This window comes from Micropterus salmoides, unplaced genomic scaffold (genome assembly GCF_014851395.1).
Source record: "Micropterus salmoides isolate LMB-PRFRI ecotype aquatic unplaced genomic scaffold, ASM1485139v1 Ms_hic_scaffold_3, whole genome shotgun sequence".
Lineage (NCBI taxonomy): Eukaryota > Metazoa > Chordata > Actinopteri > Centrarchiformes > Centrarchidae > Micropterus > Micropterus salmoides.
In genome coordinates, this window is record NW_024042261.1 from 33,928,210 (window position 1) to 33,944,769 (window position 16,560).

The following is a 16,560-nucleotide window of genomic DNA, read 5'->3' on the forward strand; positions in this document are numbered from 1 at the left end:
TTATTAAAATAGTTAGTCAATTAATAGAGCATTGGCCTCGTTATTTGCACACGTGAGCGGGTTATTTATTTATATTTTTATAGGGATACTTTCTTTATTCTAAACATAGGCTATAAGCAGATACACAGACAAAACTAACAATTGGAAAAATGTCATAAACTATTTTTTTTTTTACATTTACAGTGCCCAGGATTGCTCATATTGTTGTATCATAGTTTCATAACTTAAATGTCTAACCTTTTTTATTTTAACATGTGATAAAATGGTTCTGTGTTGTATGAATTATCAATAAAGTGCATGAAAGTTGGCTCGGTTCCTGACCATTTTTCTCATGAATATGGAATTTGGGAGGCAGGCCTCCCCAGGGGGGGCTCCAAACAGTTTCATGGCAGGCTAAAAAAATATTTTATTAGTTATTATATTAATTATCAAAAGGGGATATACAATAGCCTATATATATTATATTAATCATGATCCCTTATGCATCCAGGACTTGAGCAAAACTGACCAGGTAAACTGTAGCAGGAGCACATTTTTCCTACAGTCTCAGACTTTGAAAACCTGTGGCCTACATTATGTCGCTTGACTAAAATATAGCATTACATATATAAACAGTGAAAAAGTAGATGGAGAATAATATATCCGTTTTCTAGTCCACAGAAACACTTAGCTATTATTCACATTTAGTTAGAATCTTTCTAACACACATTTTACTGAGTAAATTCTATGTAATATCCTGAAAGACACTTCCTTAAGTTTATTATGGAGACAGTAGACTATTTATCACAGTTTCCCATATGTTCTTCCAATGTAGGCTGCATCATTAAATAAATAAGACAAAAAAAACCAACAACATGTAGATGAAGGGAGAGTAACATAAGTGTGATCCTAATAGTTTTGCTAGAGCACTTCTCATATTTGTATCACCAATATAAATGTTTCCCACACAACATTAAAAGTTAGATCTACAGCACCAGAGGTATGTAGAAGTAAGGACACTTTCTAAACAATGGCATACAACTATGGTATTTTGAATTTCTTTAAAATATTTAATTTGCCTTTTTGATGAAGTAGTTGGTCAACTGTCATTGTGCTATTATAAAACTATGTGTAAAAGAAGATTGTTGTATTTTTATGCCGGATGTCTTAATATTGCTCATTTTACAATACACGTGGGCGGATTCGTGACTGAGCTTGTCAATCATTAACGTCATTACGTCATCTCAAAGTGCTCCGCCCTACAGCGGGGAAGCGTTTCCGCCAAGATGGTTGTCGGTGCTTTCCCTATCGCCAAGCTCCTCTACCTCGGAGTGAGGCAAATGAGCAAGCCTGTAGCGAACCGAATAAAAGCGGGAGCCCGGAGAAGCGAGTTCTTTAAGAATTACGTCTGTCTGCCGCCGGCACAGCGTGAGTAACCGAGATAACGGCTGCCAATGACCGCTAGATTTCAGTGTCAGACATCCGGACGAGGGATAAAGCGAGGAGGTCTGCAACAACCAATGACATTGCACTTGTCTAGACCGCTTACCCAATTATATCCATGGGTTTGTCTAGTCGACCAATAGTAGCCAGGCAAGCTCGAAGTCTGTCATTGAACATATTCTGTGAATACTTTGCTATCTTAACAGGACAGTTAACGTTAGTCTTTCACCCCACGTCCTGTTCAGAATATAACATCGAATTGCTCTGTTGTTAAGACACATTATCTCTGTTTTATGCACAGTAAACACTGCCAAAGTGGAAGGTTAAGCTAATTATGTTCAATGTTATTACTGTGCGCTTATCAGAAGTCATGGCTCGAAATAGCCGCTTAGCTCTAACATTAATTCATATTCTAAAGATTTACACTAGTCTAGACACAGTAGCACATTAAAAGGAAAGCAACTCTTTCCAAAATCATACTCTTGGTGACAGCATGAAAGTATCCCTTTTTATTAAAAATAAATAGAGAAATATTGGGTATTGATCTTTCAAAGAAATCTGTCACTCTGGGTTGACAGAGCTCTTTTGTCAGATTAAGAAACCTTTGGTAAAATTGACAATAACGTGGGAACATGAACAATCGCAGCCAAATGCTACCTGGACACTGATTATTAAGAATTAGTATTTCCATGTATTTAGAAACAGATTGCACTTCACAGCTGGTGGTGTTTGTGTAGGTATTGGTCTCAGGTCCAGAGTGCAAAATGATATCAAAAACTAGCCTTAAGAGGTTAAGTGTGCACTAAGCTCATCACAAACTTGCCGTGGCAATTGTACATTACATTGCATTTACAAGACAAACTGTATGTGTGCATCTAGCTACATTCTCACTTCGTATTTCGAACTGTTCACCTGTAAGCAATACCCAAATAGTACTGCAACCAATGATTTTTTTTATTGTTGATTGTTTTCTCGATTAATCGATACATTGTTACACAGAAAACATTCACATTGAAGCTGGTATTAGAGAATTTTGAATTATTTCTATCAAAATAGTTGGTGATTAATTAATTAGTTGACAACTAATTGATTAATCATTGCAGCTCTACACCCAAATATCATATTGAAAGTCTGACAAGGAACTGTGCACTGTATTTTCTTTGTCCTCACAGTTTACCATTGGATTGAGATGAGAACAAAGATGAGGATCATGGGCTTTCGGGGTTCTGTTATTAAGCCCCTGAATGAGGAGGCGGCTGCAGAGCTGGGTGCAGAGTTGCTGGGAGAGGCAATCATCTTCCTTGTTGGTGGTGGATGTATGGTGCTGGAGTACAGCAGGCAGGCTTCTAACTCTCGCCGCAAAGAAGAGGAGCTGAATGACACCATCGCAAGCCTACAGACTCAACTAGCAGAACTGACATTAACCACAGAGACTCTAGATGCTCAGATTAGAGAGGTCAACAGGCAACTGCTGTCCTTTCCTGTTCCCGAAAAAAAGTGATTAAATGAGTTCTCTGCTTTATGATGTGGCCCTCTGTAGCGGCCTGTGTGTGAGAGAACAACAGTGCAGAAACAATGTACTGCCATATGTACAGCCTGATAATGACCCTGCTTCGCACTCTGTCCCATGCCCATTAAATAGGGTGGACATAAGCAAATCAGTGCACTGTGGATTTGGGTGTTATCATTAGCTCATGTTTTGAGCAACTAGTTGTAAAGGGGGATTGCTATGATATTCATAGTGTATTTCTATTGTTGATCTTGCATGAACATTAAAAAGTTGACTGCATATTAAGATTTACAGTAAAAGGCCACGGCGACTCTAAAGGTAATATATTTCATAACAGCTCCAGCATATTACTTTATGTTTATTTCAGTGGTCATCATGTTCCTTAATCCTTTAATTTCATATATGAGAAACATTTTCTGCACTTGATCGAAGGTCAAAAACAGACAATAAGAACAAACATTGGATTATTTTTTGAGTGTTTGCCCCATGGACTGTATAGTTTCATGGATATGTCATATTGTATATACACCATGATTTACAGTGTATATCCCTTTTCTGGTTCATGTGCATTAGATTTGATGACAATTGTGAAAGGATGGTGTAAAATAAAATGGTATGCTGTCTAATGAAAGAGTTTTTTGTGACATTACACACAAATTAAGAAACTAAACTTTTTTTGAACTTTCAGCTCAAATCATCCCCACAGTACTGAGTCATATTTAGGAGCATATATTGGCAAATTTCACATAACACTATGAAAGCCAACTGAGCTGTAGGCCTCAGAGTTTAGGCGGGTAGGCTTATAAGACTACATTACCCAGCGTACCTCAACGTAAACACTGCACCACTTCCTGCTTGGAGTGTTCCAAATGCCTAACAACTACCGTACCAACTGGTTGTCGGGGTTCCCTCAGATTCGGCTGTTCAAATATAACTCAGCAAAGAAACTAACGAGTTGTTCAGTTGACACTATACCTGCCCATAGCTGTTTAAGAACAATTTCAGCTAAAAATAAAACCCTGTAGGTTATGTGTGCAGGTCCTGTTAACTTCCGGTTTTAGGTTTCGGTCTAATCTACGACCCTAGAGGGCAGTAGCTTGCGACTGTCTCTCAAGCTTCTATCACGGCTGACCCGCGCAACTCGAGTGAGACGAGGTAGGCCTCAAACTTATTTTTGTTTTTATTTTGCATCGTAACTCTATTATAAGCTCAGCAAACAATGCACTGACTGCATGATTTGCATGCAACGTTGTATGACGCTTGCAGTTTGCATATTCTCATTAAAGTTACTTTTCTTGCATCGGTTGTTGGTGAAACGTTAGCTAACGCTAGGCTAAGAAGGTTACCAATGTTAGCCACGGAGCGAAATCTTGAAGCGAATAATATCATTAACAAACATTCCAGTGAGAAGTTCTACTTGCAAAGAGTTATATAGGCAAAGGCCGGTATAAACCCGAGATTACATTGTTTGTAGAAATTTAGGAACAAGGTAAAACGGTGCAGTATGTAACGTTATCCAGCGCTGCTAGACTAGTTAGCTACACAGCTAATGTAGCCTGTATGGTTGAGACTACACTGCCGCCATCAGACATCTATTTGAAAGTTAGACGCAATGTTGTATAAGTTGTACTTAACCATTTTCTGTTTTTGCTGTTTTGTTAGCAAATAAATAAAGACAACACACAACCTAAACACAATGAGTGTTGACGTGAAGAAACTGAAAGTCAACGAATTAAAAGAGGAGCTCCAGCGCCGCGGCCTGGACACCAGAGGCCTGAAGGCAGACCTGGTGGAGAGGCTGAAAGCCGCTCTGGAAGTTGAAGCTCAAGCTGATGCCTCAGAGCCAGGGGAGCAAGAGGATGAATTCTGCCAGGACACCCAGGACACCCAAGACAATGAGGATGGAGAGGATGCCGAGGATGCCGAAGAGCAACAAGGTAAGCCCTATTGATGCTGTTTCTTTAAATAGATATTTTGTTGTCCTATCAGTTATTGACTTATTTACCGTTTATCTGTGGCATTTAAACTTAACAAATCCATTGTTTTCAGACCCATACTGTTTAAATAAAGCTTCATGAAATCAGTGATAAGCCCTACATTTTATGCAAATGTTAACTTGCTTAGGTCTAAAGTTAATGATTCATTTGACAAAGTTTTTTTAACCCATTACATAAAATCTTCAGGTTCTGACCCTTTTATTTGTGGGTAAAAAAGTACCTTTTACATATGTTGTGTGGAATCAGGATTTCTGTCCATTTTAATTTAAAGAGGTCTAGGGCTGTACATATCGATTATTTTTCAAGTTGATTAACGACTAATTTTGTTTATTCTAAAGAAAGAAAAGTTGCCTATTACTCGATTAACATACCAGTTTATCCAAAATAAATATCAAAAACATGTCTAATCAATAAATCTATATTTTATTCAATCATCCTGATGAAGCACATTAGAATAATGACAATAGCAGCAAATCTTAAAATGAATCAAATTTCCACATCACTGATGTGTTGTGATAATAACAATAACAGACATTAATTAGGCTACTTTACTTAAAACCTTAAATGTTTCTGACATGGATTAATTTCAATATTAAGTAATGCAGTATGATAATAACACCTGAAAGGACTCTCAGACTGTCCAGACAGTCACAGTTTGTCTGTAATTAGATTCAGCTGTTTTCTCGCTCATATGTGGCCGTTAAGTTAACAGAAAATGTGATATAATGTAGCCGATTGTTACATGACTGGCGGTGTAACGTTACGTTACCACGACAGCAGCGGGGCAGAAATTACTTAACATGAAGGCAATGAAGAAATACTACGTGTCCTCGTGCTGATAATGTGCCGTGCTTGTGTGGCAACAGAAAGTAAACACGATTTGCGGTGCTGCCGTCTAGACAAAGTGCTGTGGGATACTTTCGTTTCACGTGTTTGTGCTGCTTCACTATTCGTGGACAGCAGTTGTGCTGCAGTGAAGCTCCACTTCACAGAGCTCATGGAGCAGCACGTTGTTGAGTGTCTGTTTGAAATACTCCAAACTTTAGACGGTCAAAGGCGCGGTCTTGTAGCTGGAGCTCGTCCAGGATAATCCCACACTGGATGTGTTGATGTATTTACGTAATCGATTATGTTGACGAATCGCCCCAGCCTTAAAGAGGTCAAAGTAAATTTGCAGAAGAGAAATTAAAGAGAACAAATTGTCAGTATAAATCAAGTTCCACAAGAGTGCATTAAGTTCATATGTTTCTATTGTTATGAGAGTGAGAACTGAATGTTTTAGATCTCCCTTTTTGTTACATGCAGAAGCTGCTGAGGACTATGGTGAAGGAGATGGTGATGATGCCCCTCAAGAGGAAGATGAGGGGAGAGATTCAGGCGGTTACTATGAGGACGAGGAGGCAGAAGGCGAGCCTTATGAAAGTCAACCAGCTTCAGACTCTGGTCACAGCATGCCTGACTTCACAGCAGATGCCGATATACACAAATCTGACCTGATGCCTGAGGAAGAGACCAAGCCAGTGCCAGAGGAGAATGTCAAGCAAAAACAAGGTGATTTTCATTGCATTTATTCATTTAGCTGACACTTTTATCCAGAGCGACTTACCTTTGCTCTTTATGTCAGAGGTGTCATGCCTCTGGAGCAATTAGGGGTTAAGTGTCTTGCTCAGGGACAGATTGGTTGATGTGTCATAGTGGGGAGTTGAACCCGGGTCTCTCACACAAAAGGCATGCGTCTTATCCACTGAACCATCACCCCCCCTTCAGCTTTTCAGCAGGTTTTCCAGCTAAATTACCTTGATTTGATTGTTACCTTTATGAAGTGTTCACCACTAGAGTAGTGAAGATGTAAATAAAGTTTAGAAATGAGGGAGACAGACACAGCAAAGGTTCACTAGTGTACAGCATGCCAAATTAGCACTGGCACAATGACTCATTGGTTAGTATGTCACCTCCATAGAGCAAGTTGGTATGCAGTTTGCTCAGTCTGTGACTGCCCACTTCTCCTAAATTGTTAAGATGGGTCAAATACAGAGGACAACTTTCCCCACAGGTGTTAGTAAAATATGTTAATAATCGTAGCACCTTATTGGAAATTCAGGCAAAAACAGATAATGCATACTAAAATCAAACTGTGGTCACATGTCATTCTGCAAGGTAATTTGTACATAGACTTTATATCATTCCCAGCATCTCTCCAACTTCAACCTGAGCTGAAATGAAATGACACATCGCATTAGATAGCAGAGCATGCAGATGATTACAGGTGCTGTCAGCAGAATCATGGGTCATGGAAATGAAGTATATTACATCAACAAAGAAGTGAAATTGGGGGGTGTTGCGTTTATGTGACATGCACTGTAAAAATTTGGCAACCTTAGCACTCTATGCAAAATGTTTATTTACAATAGAATTCAAGCAACTCTTTTTTTGATTACTGTAAATTCTTATATGGCGTCAGCATGATCTGTGGCAGGGGCAGGTCTCTGACAACTCAAAATGGATTTATGCAATTCAATTATGCAGTACAATAGCTCTGTGATTAATAGTGTGGAAGGTATATAATTGGCCATCAGATTTCTGATGACGCTGTCAGGAGGTCTATATTCCTGCCATAGTTAGTTATGGTGTGTGTTTTGTCCAGCCCAAGTTACAGACATGAGAGAAAAATCTCTTTGCTACATTGTAAGCAAAAACTGAACCTTTTTGAACATCACAGAATATGATTTATTACAGAGCCATTTTTTAAATCAAGTTTGATTGAATAGTTACAGCACTGAACATGTGCAGTAGGTCACTGTCATTGTACATTATCATTTTAGAAGTCAAAGTGGAAGTCAAAGTGGAAGACGACCCAGAGACTACTGGAGACAGAAACCAGGATATTCATCAGACAGAACATCAGCGCGAGCAAGATGGCACAGCTCAGGCTGAGCAAGTCAAGGTGGAAGCTGATAAAGGTGGACACCACAGCCGCAAGAGACCCCACGAGGAGAGCAGGGGCTACGGCTACTATGAGCACCGCGAGGACAAGAGGTATGCTCATCATAAATTGTGATGTCTTGCATTTATCTGGTGTTCTAAATCAGCACAGTAATAGTAGTAGTAATATACACCAACAGTAGTTAAATGTACAGTCACTGACTGGTCTAATTATATGCATTGTGTCAAAGAAAGAAGCTGTAAATGCTGTTAACTTAATACTCTGCTGACATTGTACAGATCACGCACACCACAGCCCCCTGCTGAAGATGAAGAAGAGAACATAGATGACACCCTTGTGACAATTGATACATGTAAGTAAGGGGATAAAATGCATCTCTACCCAAGTAAAGAGAACTCACTGTCTTAGCTTGAGGCATTTCCCATTCTCCATGAGCTTCTTTATTTCAGTTCAGTGTTTTTAATTTCCAATTCATTTATAAATGTATCATACAATAGTATTGTCTCTCCAAAGGCTTTCAAATATTTTTAGCTACGACCTATATTCACAACTCAACATCCACAGTGGTGCTTGCGCTCTGTTTAGGTGATGAACAAATACATATATAAAATTAAAAAAAAATGTATTATTTTTATTTTTTTTATAGACAACTGTGATCTTCACTTCAAAGTGTCCCGAGACCGCTACAGTGGTTATCCACTGACCATTGAAGGCTTTGCTTATCTGTGGGCTGGAGCACGAGCTTCACATGGTGTCACCCAGGGCCGTGTGTGTTATGAGATGAAGGTAATGAGTAAAAATGATCTTCTTCTAGTGTCAAGGTTGTTTTAAAACTAGACAGAAGTGGGCTTCACACATGCAACCAATAAGATGACTGTTAGCTTTTCTGACAGAGCTAATGGTTTCATCTGGTGAAACACTGAGCTACTGAAAATACGCCTTTTCTATATACCGTGTCCACATGTGACATAATGATCCCTGATACACGAGACAGGCTTTATTTATTATGTAGGTATGAATGGCGATGACATCCTACACTGCCTAACCCTGAACTCAATGTTAACACGCTTGTTTTTGACCTAATTTGTCTGTCCCCAACTTTTCAGATCAATGAGGAAATTCCTGTAAAGCACCTGCCCAGTAGTGAGCCAGATCCCCATGTGGTCAGAATTGGATGGTCACTCAACCACTGCAGCACTCAACTTGGTGAGAGGAGCAATAGCCAGATCGGTCGAGATGATGTTTCACATGAATGAAACTTTGCTGCAAAAGAGAGCTGTTGCCTGAAACTGAAACAATGCATTTCATTCTGTCAGGTGAGGAGCCCTTTTCCTTTGGTTACGGAGGAACGGGAAAGAAATCCTCCGACTGTAAGTTTGCAGACTTCGGCGAGAAGTTTGGCGAAAACGACGTCATCGGCTGTTACATTGTAAGTAATTGCAACAGTAATTCAATTACTTTATGTTTTAATAGCATCACATAAGAATAGTTTTATATTACAAAGCAATAATTTTAAGTGGACCTCAATGTTATTAATTAATAACCGATTTTGTGGGTTTAACAAATATTTATGGTATTTATGGTAATCACTACTTATAATTCCTGTGGTGTGAACTCGTGCTCTTTTCTACCTCATGGATATAATAGGACTTTGACAGTGGTGACGAGGTGGAGATGGGCTTTTCTAAGAATGGAGTGTGGTTGGGTGTTGCCTTCCGGACAACCAAGGATGCGCTGGCCGGCCGTGCCCTGTTTCCTCATGTCCTGGTGAAGAATTGTGCTGTTGAGTTCAACTTTGGACAGAAGCCTGAGCCGTACTTTCCCCCACCAGAAGGATACACCTACATCCACAATCTTGACATGGAGCACAAAATCAGAGGCACTAAGGGACCTGCCACCAAATCTGAATGCGAGGTAGGGCAGCATTGCATTATAAAACAGTATTTGGCATTTTGTGACTGAGTGGATACAGCACACATGCAGCCCAAAAAATGAGGTAGATATTTATTTTTATGGATGTAATTAGACATTTTTGTTTTTTCTGACACTAATCAACAGGTGAAAATACTTGAAGGTCTTAAAATCTTAGAATAAATCTTAGTAAATTGATCCATATTAATAGATTTAGATCAATTTGAATAGAGGGAATACATTTGAGATCACACATTTTGATTGATTTTAATTGCAGCTGGATGTGTGAAGTAAAAATAATTATGCTCAATTAAGCGGTTTTCTTTGCTCACTTATTGCAGATCTTGATGATGGTTGGCCTGCCGGCATGCGGAAAGACCACTTGGGCCATGAAGTATGCAGAGACTCACCCTGAGAAGAAGTACAACATCTTGGGCACAAATGCCATCATGGACAAGATGAAGGTTAGTTTGGACAACCACCCCCAAAACTAAACACACTTCACACGGTTTTATGGTCACCATTGTCTTATTTGACTATTTTTGCTTGTGCAGGTGATGGGTCTGCGTCGCCAGAAGAACTACGCTGGGCGCTGGGATGTTCTGATACAGCAGGCTACCCAGTGTCTAAACAGGCTGATTGAGATCGCTGCCCGCAAGAGACGCAACTACATCCTAGATCAGGTACTGCCCTCTCACCCACACTCTGCTCTGATACTCGCCACAGTCAGTCAATGTGCCCTGATAATCACTCTCTAATGGACTATTTATTTATCTTTCAGGGGGTTCTGTGTATTTTAGAATAGAGAAGAAGCATTTATCACCCTCTTGTCACTTTCTTGTCATGTATTGAAAAAGAAAATGATTAATGGCTCTCATAAGTGACAGAATATTTCATGTTTTCATCCCTCAGTATATTTGCACTTGCTATTTCTTGTCATAATACAGTATTGTTTGTCTTGTGAATTTCAACAATGTACAAGTAAACCATGACTATGTAAAGATGTTGAGAAACAAGTAAGCTCTGACTGGTGAGTAAGAAAAACACCTTCTGTTGCTAATTTAATAAGACAGAGTTGATAGCTTTTTTAAAAGCTATTTTAAGTGAGATACATGGAACTTTTGAGTGTGTTTTTTTTATTTTTTTTTATTTATTTTTTTAAATTGACCCTCAAGGTAAGTAATGACTAACAGTTTTTAGATTTTCAGATTCTTGTGCTCAGTAAATGTGAAAAAGGTAGGTGGGTCTAATGGTGGACTGTCTTTTCCATGGACACTGTGAGTATGTGCAGGTAGGTTATATCTGTCTGTTGTCTTGACTGGGACTTGAGTCCGTATGAAGATGAGGTAAGTTGAGGTAAGTGTGGGGGGACCCATCAGAATAGCAAGTTATTTTGGATGTAGAATGCTACTGTATGAGATTGATTGTGCTATAACAAAGTTTTAATCCAAACTGGGAGGTTCAGAAAGAGAATTTGCTGTAATAATTGAGCATTGTCAGAGGTGTGTGGTTGATTTGTAGATGTTGTTAATGGAAGTGATAGTTTTAGTACATCTCTTGCAAATCCTACTACTACTCTCATACTAAGGTTCATACAAATCAAACAATTAAGTGTGTAGATAAACCATATCAGCAGTGGAAGTAGTGCATGGATGTGTGGCTTATGCGCTGTGGACGCTTTTCAAGTGCAAACCAAAAGAAATGGATGCGCAGTGGATGTCAGCTCTAGGAAGAGAGACAGGATGGAACATATGGGCCCGGGCGAGCTTAATCAGCTGACAGTCCTCATGCCAGCCAGTTGCCTGCTGAGATTTGACCAGAACAGCCTGCAAGACAGTAGGCTGAGCATCACATATTTAATATAAATATTATATATAATTAATTATTGAACCTGTGTCTCTCACACCAAAGGCATGCGTCTTATCCACTGCTCCATCACCACACCTGAAACCGTAGAAACTGCTAGTTACTGATAAGTGAACAGGGAGATTGTTTGGTTGCAGCTGGTACTTTGAGTAGGGCACCCATTCAGAGCTTTGCTAGTGACGGTGAATCCCATATTTGAATTACACACCATGATGCTGACTTTATTCTCTTATCTTATCGTCTACTTTGTTTGTACTGTAGATCCGTAGCAGTTTGAATTCTGAATCTAACCTGTTAAAAACAAACTCTTGATTGGGCTAAATAAGATCCTGTTCTTGCAAATTTTAAATAATTAAGGTTTTGTTAAGAAACATTTGTGATTCCACTTTTCGATTTCTTAAAGCTAAAATTTGAACCTGCTGTACATCCATACACATGTTTAATATTTATTTTTGCAATATGGCGAACTAGAGATAGTGACTTAAAGTGTGGTTAAGCAAATGACAATAGTGATTGAACAAAATATAATCACAAATCCTCTTTATGCATGGATTTGCATTTAATGCAATTTAACAGGAAGAATGCAACATTTTTTTCCCCAGTTGTCATAATGCCCTAGAAATGGCTAATCTTGGGGTGACTAACTCAAGTATTACTTGGCAAGATATAGAATATTTGTATTTTTGCTAGTATGTAACAATCCACCACCACTCGTCATCTTAATACATCATTATTTATGGAACATTAGCCTAAATCTGTGTGGTGGCTTTTGCTTTCACCATATTTTTGTTATTGAATAAAATCCAAATAATTTGAACAAGTATTCTGTAAGAACCAGAATGAATAAGCTGAATCAAAATTGGAACAATACATATGCTTTCTGTAATATTGCAGGGCACATTTGGAATATATTGCAAGGGCATCACATATTTTATCATCCTAGATTTGTTAGATCTACATTTAGATGGTGGATGCAATTGCTCACATTAGAAGCCAGTAATAACACTTTTAAAAACACATTTACTAGCAGCACGATATCACTGCATGAAGACAAAATTGAAAAAGCACAATAGCTACTTAAATATCAATTTAAATATCTATTAGAATTTATTGATCTGAAAGTCGTATGTCGTAATGTTAGGCAAAAGATTTAATGTACAGTATAGTCAGTTTGAATGTTTGTGGGGTCCCTCTGTGTACATTAACATTTATCAGCAGTCACTGGCCACCTGGATGCACAGTGTGTGAGGTAAGTCTGTGGAGTGATGAGAGGCCATTAGAACCTGAGTAAAAGCGTAGACTGACATCCAAGCCAAACCTCTCTCACTTCATTATTGCAGGGTTCCAGCTTCCTTCCAGTGGAAAGCCATTACAAGTAAACAATAACAAACAAGCTTCTACTTCTTTCTTGTCACCATTGCTAGACAAATGTATATGGATCAGCAAGGAGACGAAAAATGCGTCCTTTTGAAGGTTTTCAACGCAAGGCTATTGTAATTTGTCCCACGGACGAGGATTTAAAAGAACGAACATTAAAGCAAACCAATGAGCAGGGGAAGGATGTGCCCGATCATGCTGTTTTAGAAATGAAAGGTAGGAATGCTGTGGAAACAACAAATAAAACACCAGATCTACTTTTTACTTTTCTATGTGTTGTCTCTAAAATCAAACTTGGAAGATGCCCCCTCCCCCCCCTTCCCCATCATAGGCTTTGGCCAGATATCAGACCTGGACATTTTTTAAACAGTCCACATGAATTTGATTCTTCCTTATTTTTGCCCTCTATCTGCCACTTGTCATACAGCTTACTTCTAATGCACTGCAAACTGAGACATGGGCCTTGTTGAGGTCATTTAATTGTAGAGTTAATATTGCACAATGTGCTTCCCTGAAAATAATGTTTCCAAATAGAAAACTTACAAGCAGTCACTTGCTGAAGTTGTAAGTTAATTTGTAACATCAATACATCAGCTGTCCTTGGTTTGCAGTGCTGATTCCTCTTCTCACCAACCTTCTAGTTGTCCTTTTTGTCCCCCTCCCCACCTCTACTGAACCCCCCCTCTCCTGTGTCTGCTTAAACAAATCTTTCCTCCATGTTCTCCTGGAGGTGATGTTTGTTCCCTTTACCCTGCCATCTGCTTTCATCTATCTGCTCTTAGTTTCTCTATGATATTCCACTGTCAATGTATGGTAGTAATTATTTTTCATTTTGTCTTCCGGTGGTGTGGCTGCTCTGGTCTTCACTACAACCCCTACCCCTCTCTTTCTCTCTTTTTTTCCTCTCCATCCGTTTCTTGCTGGATGGGCTGTCTCTCTCTTCTCCTCCTGTGGTCACCTCTGTCACTCTCCAAGCCAACTTTACTCTCCCTGAGGCTTGCGACTTCCTGGAAGCGGTGACGTTCGTTGAGCTGCAGCGAGATGAGGCTGAAAATCTGCTGAAGCAGTACAATGAGGAGGGCCGCAAGGCTGGCCCGCCCCCTGATAAACGCTTTGACAACAGGCAAGGCGGGTTCCGCGGCCGCGGCAGTGGTAGCTTCCAACGGTATGACAACCGTGATGGGTCCCGTGGTGGCTATCAGAACCGTAGTGGAGACGGAGGCAGTGGGTACAGAGGAAGTAAGTGGAGCACTCAGCATAACTTATATTTTGTCTTTATCATGGACATGTATGTTTGTTAAATTCAAGTCACATAGCTAAATATATGTATTTTTTTTCTGTAACATAAGTCCCTGACAATCTTTAAAAATTTGAAAAGGTTGTAATAATTTCCACATGCTTATCTGTGATTTGAATGTAATGATAAACAAGAGGCTAAAATTTGGCCCAGTATTTCGTTATATAGTAATGTTATGTATATTGCAGTCGTAACATAGTTTTTGCCTATTTGGCAGGCTACAATCGGGGCGGCTATAACCAGAGCCGTTGGGGCAACAGCTACCGCGACGGAGGCTCTGATGCACGTGGTGGTGGATATAACCGCAACCAGCAGTCAGGAGGAAGCTACAATCGCCCGGCCCCTTACAGCAAGGGAGCATACAGCCAGGTACTTAACATAAGCTTCATGTATAAAATTTTAGAAATGGAATAAAAATAAACGGACTTTAATAGTAAATTAATGTGTTTTGCTTTCCACTCCAGGGCTACAGCCAGAGCTACAATCCAGGGTACAGCCAGGGCAGCTACAACCAGAATTACTACAGCAACTACAGTCAGTACCCAGGATACAGCCAGAGCTACAGCCAGACACCTACCACTGCCCAGACCTACAACCACCAGCAGCCACAGCCACAGCAACAGCCGCAGCAACAGCCGCAGCAGCAGCAGCAACAGAGCTATAACCAGCAATATCAGCAGGTAGTCAAGAACTAATGAAACACTAATGTCTACCTGTACTCGGCTAGATCACCAGAACCCCAATTGGCAAGCTAAAACCCTACTAACCATGACACAAAGAGCCAAACCTGCTTGTTTGGGTAAAATTTAAAAAAAGACAGCCATGAATGTCTTTCCTGACAAGAGTGGTTGTGGCCAGCAGTAATTAATTGTATTTAAAATATCCTGGCAGGAAAGTCAATAAAAATGCCTTTTTTAAAAAAAAACTAGTGAACCTTTTGTACTTTCTATATGCGCAGTAAGTATAAAAATGTTTTTTTCTAAATACACTGCTTAAATTGGTCAGTTGCACGCTTAGCTGTGTAAAATTGTCTCGCATGACTACATTTGGTCACAAACCAAATATACAGACAAATCTCAATCAACCACAACCCTGCACAAGGGAGCTAACCACAAACCTTTTTAAGCCTTGCTATGTTCTGCAGGTGTTAATATTTGACACTCATAAGATAGACTTGGGGTTGAGTATTCATCCTTCTGAAAATGATCTTCTGTGCATAAGGCAGGTGTAAATATAGAGATTTGGGAGCAGTTTAAAATGTAAACATACTCTCACTGTTGTGCTTGCTTTCTGTTCTCCCTCCAGTATGCTCAGCAGTGGCAGCAGTACTACCAGAACCAGAACCAATGGAACCAGTATTACAGCCAGTACGGCAGCTACCCTGGACAGGGCAACCAAGGCTCATCTTCTGGTTCTCAGTAGCTTCACCCTGCATTTGTACCTGCATCCACCTGTGTCCTAAACACTCTGACCTCTGCAGCAAATCGATTTTGTACAGTCTCACATAAGTCCCCAACCATAATGGTCTCTGTCTGGTTTAACACAGTAGCCTTCATTCTTCACCAATCAATGTACGTGCAAACTGTACACAGTTTGTCTTCTCATTTTTTTTTTTACTGAATGAAGTCTTACTCTAAGCAGTGACTGTGAGGTGATAGATATTAAACATTTAATGAATGTTATCTATTATGCATTGAATGTGGATGTCTGTTGAATTACAAACTCCACATTTGCTACAGGTTGAAGAGGTAATTGCATATTTCTAGGATACATAGTGTGAAAAAGTGGCAGGGCAGGAAAATACAGCAAAGCCTGAATAATTTTGCTTGTTTTGAGAAGCTTAAAGAACAAAATGCATGCTTTTTACCTTCATGGCCCTTTCGTCTGTCTTGCTCTTTATTTTTCAGTTACCGAGTGAGCATATTTTATTTACTCTTAATAGATTTCAAACATGGAACATTTTTTTATAGGTGTTGATACTGTAGTATTTAAGCGTTAATCCAGTCTTTGATTGAGAAGAATATTTTGCCACTTTGAGTAGTTGTATGTGCATATTTTTTTTATCCCTTCGTGATTGGTGTTCATTAAGTCCAGTAGTTAAAGCCTGTTGTCAAACCCATTTTTTTTCTACCTGGAAAAGAAAATCTGATTATGACCAATTATCCAAGCTGTCTTCTTGTCTTTATACAATAAATGCAATTGTATACACCTGTAGATGTTAATATGATCCTTTTTT

The 16,560-nt window shown here is 39.4% G+C and overlaps 2 protein-coding genes across 3 annotated transcripts; both read left to right on the forward strand.

The window, feature by feature from the left end:
- The first annotated feature begins 1,227 nt into the window (after nt 1–1,227).
- Nucleotides 1,228–3,558, forward strand: opa3 (outer mitochondrial membrane lipid metabolism regulator OPA3). Of its 2 annotated transcripts, none has more exons than XM_038692928.1 (2): nt 1,228–1,407; nt 2,595–3,558. In XM_038692928.1, the coding sequence occupies exons 1-2, from the start codon at nt 1,266–1,268 to the stop codon at nt 2,921–2,923; spliced, it is 471 nt and encodes a 156-aa protein (XP_038548856.1). In that variant the 5' UTR covers nt 1,228–1,265; the 3' UTR covers nt 2,924–3,558. The 2 variants fall into 2 exon arrangements, with proteins under 2 accessions (XP_038548856.1, XP_038548857.1); XM_038692929.1 differs by having other exon boundaries at nt 1,356–1,485.
- Nucleotides 3,559–3,935: 377 nt separating this feature from the next.
- hnrnpul1 (heterogeneous nuclear ribonucleoprotein U-like 1) lies at nt 3,936–16,538 on the forward strand. Its single transcript, XM_038694252.1, has 16 exons — nt 3,936–4,087; nt 4,595–4,869; nt 6,235–6,480; nt 7,752–7,965; nt 8,152–8,225; nt 8,520–8,659; nt 8,980–9,079; nt 9,190–9,302; nt 9,521–9,787; nt 10,126–10,248; nt 10,339–10,467; nt 13,075–13,243; nt 14,003–14,266; nt 14,542–14,693; nt 14,789–15,004; nt 15,630–16,538. The coding sequence occupies exons 2-16, from the start codon at nt 4,629–4,631 to the stop codon at nt 15,744–15,746; spliced, it is 2,565 nt and encodes an 854-aa protein (XP_038550180.1). The 5' UTR covers nt 3,936–4,087; nt 4,595–4,628; the 3' UTR covers nt 15,747–16,538.
- Nucleotides 16,539–16,560: the final 22 nt, after the last annotated feature.